General features: G+C 38.3%; 1 protein-coding gene across 1 annotated transcript in view; it reads right to left on the bottom strand.

The window, feature by feature from the left end:
• Positions 1-582: 582 nt before the first annotated feature.
• ADSS1 (adenylosuccinate synthase 1) overlaps positions 583-13,473 on the bottom strand; it is a 29,559-nt gene continuing 16,668 nt past the window's right edge. Inside the window, exons 5-13 of the mRNA XM_005483295.3 lie at positions 13,265-13,331; positions 12,763-12,870; positions 12,325-12,406; positions 11,307-11,433; positions 10,243-10,397; positions 8,408-8,532; positions 6,597-6,694; positions 5,310-5,459; positions 583-3,886 (exon numbers count right to left, since the gene is read on the bottom strand). Of these exons, the coding sequence (XP_005483352.1) occupies positions 3,834-3,886; positions 5,310-5,459; positions 6,597-6,694; positions 8,408-8,532; positions 10,243-10,397; positions 11,307-11,433; positions 12,325-12,406; positions 12,763-12,870; positions 13,265-13,331 (965 nt within the window). The 3' untranslated portion in view covers positions 583-3,833. The remainder of the gene's footprint in view (positions 3,887-5,309; positions 5,460-6,596; positions 6,695-8,407; positions 8,533-10,242; positions 10,398-11,306; positions 11,434-12,324; positions 12,407-12,762; positions 12,871-13,264; positions 13,332-13,473) is intronic.

The raw sequence follows: 13,473 nt of genomic DNA on the forward strand, positions 1-13,473 counted from the left end.
GCCCTGAGTGGTGTGTGAGGCATCGACCTGCTGTCATTTACTAGAAAAGTCACTTACCTGCTGTTTCTGACTCCTTCTAAAACAGAGGAGAAAGGGGATGGTTTCTATGGAGGCTTCTGGAAGCCCTAACACACTTGTCTGAAGCCCAGTCAGTTTTAGAGGTGATAATTGTTTATCTGAGCCAGTATTGACCTTTGCTTTCTCTCAGTGTTGCTGATAAAGAGCTTCATGGAGTTCCCATCAGTTGTTCTGAACCAACTTTTATTACAAGAGTTTCTGCATCACTTAGAAAATGTGTTTTTCCTTACGAAACCATTGGTCACTCAGGTGAGCTAACTAAAGATGACTAACCACGAATCCCAGTGGTAAAGGTAGATCCCTGCTCAGTCTGTAAATGGGAAAGGGAGACAAAGTTTGTGGAATTTGTGAAAAAAGGCCAAACACTGAAAATCTATAGACTGAGAGAAAACATACCTTCATTCACTAATGCTGCTACTTATTTTCTAAAATTCATGAAATATTAAACCAGGTTTTGTATGAAGTTTATTTTGTTAAACAATAAGAGGAATAGAGACCAAGAACTGTTACTTCAAATCTTTTTTAATACATCTTCAAGGACAAAATAAACAGGTGTGGATCAAAAATGATTTGAAAAAATCTGCATAAGGTGTAAATATAGATTGCACATTACTATGGAAATGCTTCATTTTCTTTCCTGTTATAAAGTGCATTATGCCAGAACTGTAAGACCATATATAGCCAAATACAAAAGCTTCAAAATCCTATCCTGAAATGTGTTAGGAAGTGTAAATCTCACTAGGAAGGCCATATTGTAAGTGTTAGAAAATATCTCAGAAACATTACTGTGCAGGAGTGAATCTGTAACTGCTATTTTAAAAAACTGCAATCTTTACCACAAATTACGGCTTTTCAGTAAACATTTTCCCTTTTTCTTCTATCCAGATATCAAACAGGATGATGCATCAGCCAGTTTTAGCCATTATTGTTGAATTTGGCTGGGGAGAAAGAAGTAGTTAAATTCATCACAGTGATTGTTATTAAATGAAATTCCAAACAATACAAAATAACATACATGGAAAACAGCCAAAATTAAAGGAAATTTATGTTAAACTGTTCCTATTAAGCACTGTGTCTCTCAGTAGATTAAAGAGCTTCTTCATAAAAGCCTGAACTTATTCACATTTAACTCAATGACAGTACATGTAAAATTTAATAGGGGTAGAACTTTGATTTAAAATAGCCATGCTATGAAATGAAATGCATGATATTATTTTTATGGTAACAGAGTAAGTCATGGGATAATTGCTTGTTACATCATGCTCACTGACAACATCACTGGGTTTTTTTGATGAATCCTTGAAAGCAAGGACAAGCCATGTGGATCTAATGGATAGTTAATGGAAAAATGGAAAATAAAAAGATTAGATGGAAAGCAATCCTGTGAAAATTATGCTATAAAAGCTATTGTGTCCAAAATGCCAAATACTCAGTTTGGAGCTGATAATTTAATCCAGTTATTCAGCACACCAAGTGGCTTGTTAGTCACTGTGGACTTTGCCTATAAATCACCCAAAGTTTAAATATAGTGGCCACCTCCCAGAACAAATGCATGAGGAAGATGGGGCCAAGAAAAGGAACAGCTCTAGATCATTCAGAAGGCAAATGTCACAGGGTCAAGCCATGAAAACAAAACTTAATTACTGTAGATCCAAGCATCTTTATGCTTAAAGTACCTCGCATGAATGAGGCACACTTCATAGTGCTTGTGATAATTAGCACTTACCAAGTAGCTTTCAGAAGTGCTTTGCAAATATTAAATACGGTCAGAAATCTCATAGGTCTTTCATCAGAACAGCTATAACTATGATGGGGAGAGCTTCCTCCTAAATTCAGATCAAGGACTGCAGGGCTTGACCCAGGGAACTCCAAAAGGCAGTATTGAAGAGGTGAGGATGTATTACTGATTGCAATTTTACAGATTGAAAACCAGCAGCAGTGAGATTAAACAATTTGTCAAAGATGGACAAAGGAGTTAAAACAGAAGTAAGAGTCACAGCTTTGGGATCTTTTTGGTTGGTTTTTTTTTAAGAGAAATTTGCTTGTGCATTAAGCCAGACTCTATAATGAACTGGGGCAAGGAGAGATTGCACCAGAGCTGGATGGTGCAAGAATTCTGCATTACAAGCAGCAAAACATCCAGAAACAGTCGCATTTAGTCCTTTGCACTGGTACTTTTAAAAGTGTTTGTTGACAGAAATGGCTTTGAACATTATTTGCTATTTGATACTGAGATGAGACAAAGGGGATGAGTATGGCACATTCTCCTGACAGGTTTTCCTTTTTTCCCCATTTTTAATGCCAAGTGTCATTGTTTTGTAGCCTTGGAGTTACCATGTCAGAAAAGGGCTGTTTTTACACACTGCATAATGGCACCACTGAGGATGTGATGCCATTTCTACACCCCATGGGAATGATACAAAAATATTGTTTTAGCTCTCTGAGACATATATAAAAAAGGAACATCTACTTGGAGAATTTTGCAGTTAGGGAATAACTCAGTCTCTAGAATGATCTTGTTCCTCTACAAGAGGTAGGCCTTTTCTGAGAGCTCTTGATGCATAACCATTACAAATTAGAAGATCCACAAAGAAGTCCAAGTACATTCTTGAAGATTCTGGGACCTCTCCACAGCTTCTACATGTCCCAGCCCTGGCTGCCACGTGTCATCCCCTTCTATAAATAGGCATTGCATTTTGCTGAGGAAGGTCAAAATGTGTGAGGGGTGTAAATACTGCAGCAGTCATCATTGAGTCATGCATTGATTTATTCTTGGAAACCTCTGAGCTGTGGAAGCCTTACAGAGCCACAAGTCCCAAGTTCCTCAACAGAGTACCACAGGAGAACTTGGGAAACCTCAATCACAGGGCTAGCAGGAAGAAATGTCCCAAGTTTGTGAAGAAAATGCAGCATGCTGTCTCAGATTCACTCTCCTCATGTGTTTTGTACCCTGAGGACTCTCCTTCCACCTCACTCATTCCTTTTCCTACTGCATAAAAGAGAGGCCACTCCCCTGACAGTCTCCAGCCTGTTAGTACTCAGAATAGTTCAAAGAATTATTAAACAGGTCAGATTTCCCCAGTTTGGCCCCTTTATAGATGTTATCTCACTTACTTGAATAGGCTTTGTGATAAATACATTTTACATTTTAGCTGCTCTCCATTCATTTTAGTAGGCTCTCAAAAAACATTATATAAAAATTACACATACTTGTGTTTGCCTTGCTTTGTGCAGTCAAAAATACTCACCTAACTTTGTTGTGTTTTATAAACTGAAAATATATGTAATTCAACCAATTTCAGTGCATGGTATCTATTGATTTCAGTGCATGGTATCTATTGTAGTACTGCCAACCCAGATACACAGATATTTTAACATATGAAGAAAAAAAATCCAAGCTTCACAATTCTAAAGTTACCCAATAATTACTTCAAGAGGCTTGATACTGGTTTCAGCAAGAAGAAATACTACATAAGTGTAAAGTACTTTCAAATAGTAACATGGATCAATTGAAAAAAATGATTTCCCTATTTTGTTAGGAGTACATTTTTTGACTTTTTGGATGATGGACACCAAGGAGATTTTACACTGAATTTACTGAGAACTTTAAAATGTTACAATACAGAATATATTTTTTTTTATTTAATTCCTAGAAGAATTTGTTTGTTTTAAATAGCATTTCCATTTCAAGAGGAAGCAGTAAGGAACCAATGAACGCCAAGTTGTGCTTCTCATCACTGAAGTTCTTCATTTGTTTAAAACAGCTGGATCATCGACTCTCTTGATTTCCCAACTCCAACCCATTTAACTAGGGAGGAAAACACATCTGTTAGAACAATTACTGAGAGTAAACACTGTAATCAATGAGCTGGAATAATTTTCACCTTCCATCATGTTTTACTACAGACTGACCAATTTTAGGGAGGAAGTTTCATTGTCAAAAATCCCTCTGCTCCAGGTGCACTACTGGACTAAAAGTGCAGTATACTGAAGCTTGAAAGCATGAAATAATGATACCATAAACACAAAGCATTGCAGATGAAAGGCCTAATACAAGGTCAGGAATGTTTGTTGCAGGTTTAAGTGCAATTGTTTTGACTGACAGGATGTTTAGCTACATCCCTGCAGAGAGGAAGCCAGAATTGTGCCAGACTTTGAAGTCTGCATGATGTGGAACAGGAGATGGTGGTGTCTACATACTGTAATATTTTTAAATGTACGGCTCTAACTATAAACATTACCCAGTGTGAGCAGTCACACCAAATTCCACACTCTAGCTGTTCCACTGCAGTTTTATTGCCCATGCTATGGAATTGACTGTGGGTAGGTTCTCCTTTAGCCATCAAACCTAGCAAGGCATCCTGACTTTGCACAGCAAACCAGAGGAGTAAAGGTAAGGGGAGCTGTATTTACACATCCCTTGTGTGTCCTTGACCACACACAGGCCATTCTCTGAGTTTCAGTCTCTGCTATCAGATGTTTCCTGACCCATGACTGATACAGGAATTGCCATGGCTGTAACCAGCCTGTGCTCCACTGATGTGACCTTTGAGGTGCTTTATGGAAAACAAAAGCACACATGCTGGCTGTCCAAGTTTGTTACTGTGGAATTTCTCTTGCAAATGCCACCATTCATGCCACACCTAGCTCTTGGCACATCGAGAGCTCTAGCAGTTAGGTTTGAAGAAAACTGGGTGGCTTGACCTTTGCAGATTGATGTTAAGATTCTAATTTTTCCAAAGTGGAAGAACTGGGCTAAGCAATCTTGTACCTGTTATGCAACACAATTCCTTGTATGAGTAAGAAGGGAAAAAAAAAACCCCCAAAACAAAGACATCTAAGTTCAAACAGGGATGCAGTGCAGGATACAGAGGGAAAGGGGGAGATCAGGACATCAGCCTAACTGCACACTGAAGCACAGTGCACAGACCCCTAAGTTTTCAATGACAGAAGGTGGCCATTTGCCAAAAACAACACATGTTTATCCTTCCTCTGATTAAATCCTTCTCAGAAGCAGCTTGGAGCTCTCTGCAGCACTGCAGACCTGCCTGCTGAACACCCCCCTTTGCTGCCTCTTGGCAAGCTGTCATTTACTCCCATCAGCCCAACCACTGCTACTTTCATTCCCTCCTGCCCAAATAAAGCGACTTTCAACTACCAGACTGAGCACTTTCACAGAGCTGTGTCTGTCTGCTGTGGCATCCTCATATGGACACCACAAAGGAACGTACCTGGCACACCAACATGGTTTTCCACACAGCGGATGTAATTCTGGGCCTTGGGTGGGAGGTCCTCCCATTTTCGTGCTCCAGTTGTGTCAGCTTTCCACCCAGGCATTGTTTCATACTCTACTTCTACCTTCTGTAGTATCTCCTGGTTAGCTGTGGAAGAACAACACTTATCACATTTGATTTTAGCTGCTCTGCCTGAAGAGAACCTACGGCTCTTGACCAATAAAGTCCTTTGACAGCAAAAATCTGATAGATGAGGAAATAGTATTTTTAGTGGTTTATTCAATCATTCACTCCTTTATTCTTAATTGAGAGTAAATTCTGATACTTTGGAAGATAAATCTGATTCAAGAGGATCCAGGTATGCAGTTTCCTCTTCCAAAAACTGTAGAGTGTACACTATGCTGTCAACATGGAGTCAACAACATTGCAGTTTTATTTTTGAGGAAATAAGATTTTTTGAGGTTTACAGTACTTCCACTTTTTGGTTCAGATTTGCATAGAATAAAACAGCAGACAAGGCATTACTGTCTCAGAGAGTTTAATCTTTACAGAACAAGGTTGAATCAGTCTTGTGAAAAACTCTGATGTCTACAGGCTTTTCCCCACTGGAATTCTCATTATGTCCACAGCCAGGAACCACCAAGAGTGGTGGGAAAGCTGGCTGCTGCCAACCCACCCTGTGGCTCTGGAATCCCCTACAGATCAACAGAACAAACCCCTTTTCTTGGCAGAGACTGTCACGCATATCTTGAAAACATCATTCATGTAAAAACAGGATGTATCGTTACATCTAAAAGTGAATCATTATTGAGAGGGCAATATATATTTTTATTAACCACAGTGTTGTTGCTGTTAATAAAGCTTAATAAAGCTATCCAGAAGCAGCTTTATTCTGCTTGTTTCCATCTCATTTTTGTACAGCTTTTATTTCAATTTTGCTTCATTAAATGCTATTGTCAATGATGCACAGTCACTGACTCAAGTCTTGCTGACTTTCAGATCCCCAATTTTGCCAATAAAAAATCCAATGGCACTACACAGAGCCCCTAACACAAGATTTTATTTGTTCTGAAGTTCTTGCCACTGTAAACAAATGCAAGGTAAATGGAAAATGCCAATGTAGTGGTACAACAATCTTTACACAGATACCGCAGCTCCATAAATTGCCATAGAATGTTTAGTGAAAAATTTCTAATGAAAAAGAAAGCAAGTCTGATTTTAAGAAGCAAAATTGGCTTAACAGGCAGGAAAGATAAAAATTAATATAAAAGTTTAACACCTTACCTGGAAAATATGGAATTCTTTTTCCACCCAATTTGTAGGCAACACCAATTTTAATTTCATCAAGGACATCAAGAATATCCAGTTTTGTTAATGCCAAACTGCAAAAAAAAACATCAGTTAGTTACACGCATGATGAATCTCCTTTTTAATACATTCCTTCTTTTTTTCTTCCCTTTCAAAAATCCAGCTCAAGCAACCCAGCCAGAAGAAAGACACAAATGTATGAAACTGTTGTTAACTGGACTCACACCTCTGGGATGAACACTCGCCTGAGATACCACAAGACATTTCCAAACGCTTGGCTGCTCACACAGGTTTAGCTCAGTGGATGGAAACACACCCTGAGTGTGGAAAGGGGCACCTGCTGGGCCTGGTTTGGATGGGTTTGACACATAGCATCACTGACAGGGACTATTTCTGTTATTCCTACTGATTCACAACAACTGTCTGACAGACTTAGTGACTGAGTACACTTTTATAACAGAACAAGCATATTCTGGTTACTAAAACCACATGTGCAGCTCATTAGGAAGGATCCCATCCTGCCTTTCAGTGACTGGGCTGTGCTGTCAGTTTAATGAACCTTATTTTGTGAATGAACACATCAGGAGACAAAAAGGGAACCTCAAGAAGAGGCATTATTCCACTGTATTATTCACTGAATTGAATAAAACTGAATTTTAAAACTAGTCAAATTCTCCAAAACAATATTTTAGATGTTGCCTGGCAAGAATCTGAGCAGCTAAGGATTTAGACAAGTATGTGCATATAATCTAGGCTATATGTGCTCAGTAAGTACATGATGAATGAAAGGATTAAGAGACTTTTTGAGAAAGGAACACCATAGAGCCAGTTCTTCAACTTTTTTTAATCTTCCCATGTTTTCTAGCTATCACAGTTATCAGAGAAGATATAGTTTTGTTGATAGGAGTGCAGTAATTATAGAGAGCTGAAATGGAAGGAAACCTAATGCCTTCTTAAAATTTTCCATATAAACTACAGCTGCATAAGTTAAAGCAAAATATAAATCCAATTAAAAAAAACGCCAAAGCTAAAACCCCCTTTTGATAAATTAATGAACAAGACCATTGTTACTTTGTAACATTAGTGGCATAAATGATACTAAATTATGTTTCAGTCTATAACATATTAAAATGCTCAGAGTCATGTATTTGCATATATGGACGAGTTTGCCTGAATGCATCAACCAAGAAACCCACTTGGTCTCAAAGAAAATAAAACTTGGCCCATTAAAAGCAGAATCTATAACACAATATTTCACTACACCTTTGTAAATAAATGAACCTGTTGCAACTGGAATGAAAGCTGTGCCAGTTGCTGTACCCTTGTATCACTCTATTAATTTCACTTATCAAGGCAGTGGCTCCAAATGATGCAGAATTGGTCCTACAAGTAGGATCCATTAGAGTCAACCAAACCTCAAACCCAACAGGTTTTAGACCATGGCAAAAGTCAGTATGAAAGCAGTGGATCAAAAACACTGGAGTAAACTGTCAGAAAACCAATATATTGATCCAATCTACACTGGCCATCTGATGAAAGAAAAGTGAAAACATGTTCCAAAAAAATCACAGCTATCATGTTGCAAAATCCCTTAATTTGAAAAACAAAAACGTCAAAGGAATTAGATTATTATTAGCATTAAGACAATTCTCAGTTGCCCACTGTGCATCATTGTATTGCTTAAAACGTGACACTTTACTGGACTTATATTAATGTTACCTACATATTTATTCTGCGAAGCACAAAATTATCCCTTCCAAATGTAGCGCAAAATCTGTGATGCTTACGCAGTGAATCCGTTGATCATGTGAGCATATTTCAAAATGACCAGATCTAACCAGCCACAGCGTCTCTTTCTGCCCGTAGTTACCCCCCACTCATGGCCACGGGACTGTAAGAGATCTCCAATTTCCTAGAATAAGACAGAGAGAATGTTAGTGTTTCACTGAAAACCTGGCTGGAAAACAAATAGAAACAAATACAGACAAAGAGCAAGAAAAATACAATTTTTCCAATTTGAAAGCTTTTTTTTAGGAAAAAAAATTTACTAGGAGAGGACTAAGGCATTTAACAAATCCCCTCATGCACAGGATTTTTGTATTGCAATTGCTGGAATTTCAATTCATGTATTTAATATAACTTTTGTGCTTCAAGGAGAGACTTTTCTCCCCTCTTCATCCAATAGGAAGATTTTCTTGGCAATTCAGTCCTTTATAAAATTTTGTTTGCATTTAGTTTCTTCATCTGGTCTTTTGACATCTTTTTGGAGTCAAGACTTGGTAAATGCTTGGGACAAGACCAATGCTTGTACAAGGTCTAGGTCAAAACACCTCCTTGCTTCTACCACAGTGTGAGACTGCCAGCTGTTCCATTCAGACTGGCAGTGGCTATACTATGGTAAAAGTAAAGAAGGAAGAAACTTCATGTTCCTGATTCATAAACCCAAAGGATACCATCAACTCATCTGAGCCATTAAAGAAAGGATTTCAGAGACTAAATCCTTAAATTAGATTTGGAACACTGCCCTAGAGATTGCTGCATGCATAGCTCACAATCAATACCCTGAGCTTTCTAGTTTCTTGATAATGCAAATAAAGCAGACAGTTTAAAATAACCCAAATCTCCCCCCTTCTTTTTATCGACCCATTTGTGCATGACTGGCTGACACACACACCATATTTATTCTATAAATCACACAGAACACAGGCTGTTAAACACAGAAGTTGTTGTAATTTAAGCTCTTCTGGGATGCACTGACAGTTCCAGTCCACAACAAACTCTCTCCACTGAAATACATCTAATGATGTTACATAAGATGATGACATCTGTTTTCACACTGATCATTACAACAGGAGCGTGGTCACTGCAATGTAACACCACCACACTCGTGTTTCTCATGACAAACACCATCATGTAATTCCCCTCTCTTCATGGGTGTGATTGCTCAGCATTATTATCACCCTGCTTATTTATCAGTGGAAAACCCTTACCCCATTGTGTTGGGACCCAGGACATTCCTCTGGCTGCCCTGGGTGATTTGAGACCCTGGCAAAGGGCTCAGAGACCTTGGCATGGAGTCAAAACCAGCTGTGCCTTTGATTTTAGTCCATGAAAAAATTACCAACTTTGTGTGAAGAGTTACAAGCCACAAGAGTTTGAGTAGAATGATAGTTAATTTGTCACAGGGTAAAAAAGTAGAATTTTGGGATTTTAGAACGGGGGTTCAAGAAGCAAGATGGAGGAATCTGGGTGTGTCCTGTCCTTCTTCTCGTCCTCCATTTTCTGCCGGGATGGTGACACTTTTTGATTAATTTAGAGTAGAGACAGACTGCCTAACACAGGTGATAGGTATTGGAAAATTATAGTACATAAAGCATACGTAGTTTGTAGTATAAAAAGTTAATACCACCCCAAGGGCAGTCACATAGATAAGAAAAAATAAAGAACCCTGAAAAGCAGAACCGACCAATCTCAACTTCTTCTTCAGTCGCTGGGTTGGGGAAAAAAAAAGACTTCCTAATACCTCAGAGGTCATCTCAACCACAGAAACCTTTACCCCATTGCACGGTTACTTGTTGCCAGCTGTGTAGAGCCCATTTTGTAGCCTACAAAAAAAACCTACATTGATCTGCTCGGTGGGGAAGGCGCCGATGCCCACGCGGGTGGTGTAAGCCTTCACCACGCCGTACACGTCGCCCACGTGCTGCGGAGGAACGCCCAGGCCGGTGCACACGCCGCCCACGGTGCAGTTGGAGGAGGTCACAAAGGGATACGTGCCTGCCAGGAAAACACAGCAGCACAGCCCTCTGTCAGCAATGGGTAACAAACAAAGACTGGTTTTCATCAGTTCAAAGAAGGTTTTCGCTTTTATGTTTGGCTTTAAAGCTAAACTGGAACTGCAGCCAAAGAGGGAGGCAAATTCTTTTTATTATGTGTCATTCATCCTTTACATCTTTCACTGAGGATTGCACACAAGGGAGAAATTCAAGAGCATCTCAATATTACCTCCATTAGGCACGGGATCTATTATATGATGCTCCTACGGTGTAAAGTTTTTTTTTAACGTTCTGTGTATCACAGAAATTATTTCCATTACGTTCATGGAGAGCCTGGTGTAAAGGTCACAGACTGGCATTCCCAATGCTCTGCACAAGTGGCTCTGAGTATTTGCCACAAATTGTCTAAGTCTTAAGAGGTTACTTATGATCTCTACACAGTGACTCTGGACTGGAGAATCTCTGGAGTCCTTAATTTTTTCTTCATTGATTTAATTAGACTTTTGGTAAGAAAGCAGAGCAGAGACCAACTGTAGTGGCAAGATTCAGAGGTTGCTGCGCCAGTTTAATCCTCCTCCCATGGCAGAGGAATCTCCTAAAGTGCACTGCAATGAGTACCTGGATTGTTTGGCAATGTGCACACACATTTAAAAGCAATCAAGACAAGAATATCTGCACTGAAATTTCAGCTGCACTGGAATAAACTTCAGTAAAAATCAATATTTAAGCACTAAACACTAATCCTGCTAATGATACAATCTCTGTTTTAATGACTTTTACTTCTGGGAGATCTGTTCCTATTAAGGAAAGACTATTTTCTCTATTTTCCTGCTGTTTGCAATCAACATAAACACAAATCAAAACAAAACTGATCTCTTAGGAGTTAAGCTGAGTTTAAAATTTAACTTACCAAAGTCAATATCAAGTAGTGCTGCATTGGCTCCTTCAACAAGGATCTTCTTTGGGGAGCCATGAAGAGCTTCATACATAAAATACACACCATCTCGAACCATGGGTCTTATTTTTTCAGCATATCCCTGCAAATAGAGTACAAATGTCAGCTTCCCCAGACAATAGCTGCAAGCAGGGAACACTGTGTTCACTCTTGAAAGACAAAACACACAGATAAGTCTAAGCTTCCAGCCTCAATAACTGTGCTTTCCTGAAAAATACCACCATTAGTTTATACTCCTTACAATCAATGAACCACTCATAGAAGAAAACATGACTTATTATGGCATTAGAATGCCATAATTTCTGTATCATTGCTGTTCACAGAGATGTGGTATGGTACTGAATTTTGTTGCTATAGTCTTTAGATAGTGTGCTATACTCTAGCCACACTGAGAATGGCACTTAGAACTAAGTTCCAAAATACAAACATACCAGCCCTTTTGAACACTAAAAAATATCCTCAGGGTGTCAGCTCCAAAAACTTATAAGAAAAAACATGGGAAAGGTAAGAGATATTTTTAACATCCTCTTTCCTTATATATTCATGAAAGCTGTTTTACCAGTTGCTCTTCTGGATTTATTTGTAAAAAGACAATTTTCTTGTAATACCAGGATCTTGAGAAACATGCTTTCAAAAACAATTCTTCAGTGAGCAAGGAAGTCCCACTGACACACTGGACACTAATTGAAATCATCACCCTGCATTCTCTTGACTTCTTTGATACAACAGTCATTTTAAACAACATTCAAAAAGTAAAATATTACAGGAGAGTTAAATCCTCCACAGAGCTTACATTAATGCCTACAGTGAGAGAGAACATTCTACTACAAAGCATAGCTACTGTTTATTAAAGCTTTCATAATAATGAACATATGCATTTTTCATCTAAATTAGCTCAATAAGTGGTATGTCTGGAACACTTCATTTTTACCTTTTAAAATAAAAATAAATACTTCAAGTGATAAATCCTTACCTTTAGCTTTTTCAATTGTCCTTCTGTATCAATTTCCAGTGTGGGAAACATTGACTTGTACTGTTGTGCCAGGTTTTTAAATCTGTAAAATATTGAAATTGTATCTATGAGGAACACAGTCACAGAATCACAGAACCTTTGGCAAGAAATCACTTTATATTATACACAGTATATACTGAAAGCTGTAGGGAGAAAATACTCAGAACTCTGACACTTCAACCAGTGCACTGCCCAATTTTCAAAATTCCATTTTAAATTATGAGAAACTCTGTGAAGTACAGGAAATACACACAGACATTCTTTCCAGTTTTCTTCTCCTTCTAGACAATTTATATACAAAATTCAGACACATATTTAAAAACATCTCCTTAAAAGCAAATCTGTCAGGCAAAATGTATCACTCTTTAACACAATATTTACAAATGAAAATAGTTGTACCTTGAAGAAAATTCATCAAAGTCAGAGAGGAGGTCACAAATCCGAAGGCCTGTTCGTGCAGCTTTGGAAGAATATGTTGGTCCAATCCCCTTTTTTGTTGTGCCAATACTAAGTAAAAAGAAACACCCCCCTCAAAATGTATAAATACAAAATGCAAAAATACACTTTATGCCAAGTAATTTTGTCAAAGGGAAATCATATAATGGCCAGGATGTCTGAGACATAAAAAGATATTTAAGTTTTATAATAATAAATATATTATATTAACACCTTCCAGGCTTTGCATAAGTATTGCTAATATTTACGGTATTCAGTAAAGCATGAGGCCTTGAGTCTGGCTGACAGTTTGTTCACTAACATAAGTAAGGACAGAACAGAAACACAGAATTATTAACATCAACAAGGCTCTTCAGAGACAAACAGCATTTCTGTTTTCCAAAATTACACTGATTTTCCAAATTTGTGTAACTATTAATGAAATGAGGGTGTTGGAAATATTTACTTTTTGCCTTCTTGTGCTTGACGTTGCACTTCCTGGAGCCCATCTACTGCCTGGTGAAAGTCAAACACTGCAGTGGAAAATCAAATGGATATAGTGAGACAACAAAGGAGAAAAATATTCTTGAAATCACAGATATCCATAATTTCAAGACAAAGTGCCTCTGCTGTCATTGACACTGCACAGCCCTCCTCAAGTGAAAACAGAGGGAG

This window comes from Zonotrichia albicollis, chromosome 6 (genome assembly GCF_047830755.1).
Source record: "Zonotrichia albicollis isolate bZonAlb1 chromosome 6, bZonAlb1.hap1, whole genome shotgun sequence".
Taxonomy (NCBI): Eukaryota; Metazoa; Chordata; class Aves; order Passeriformes; family Passerellidae; genus Zonotrichia; species Zonotrichia albicollis.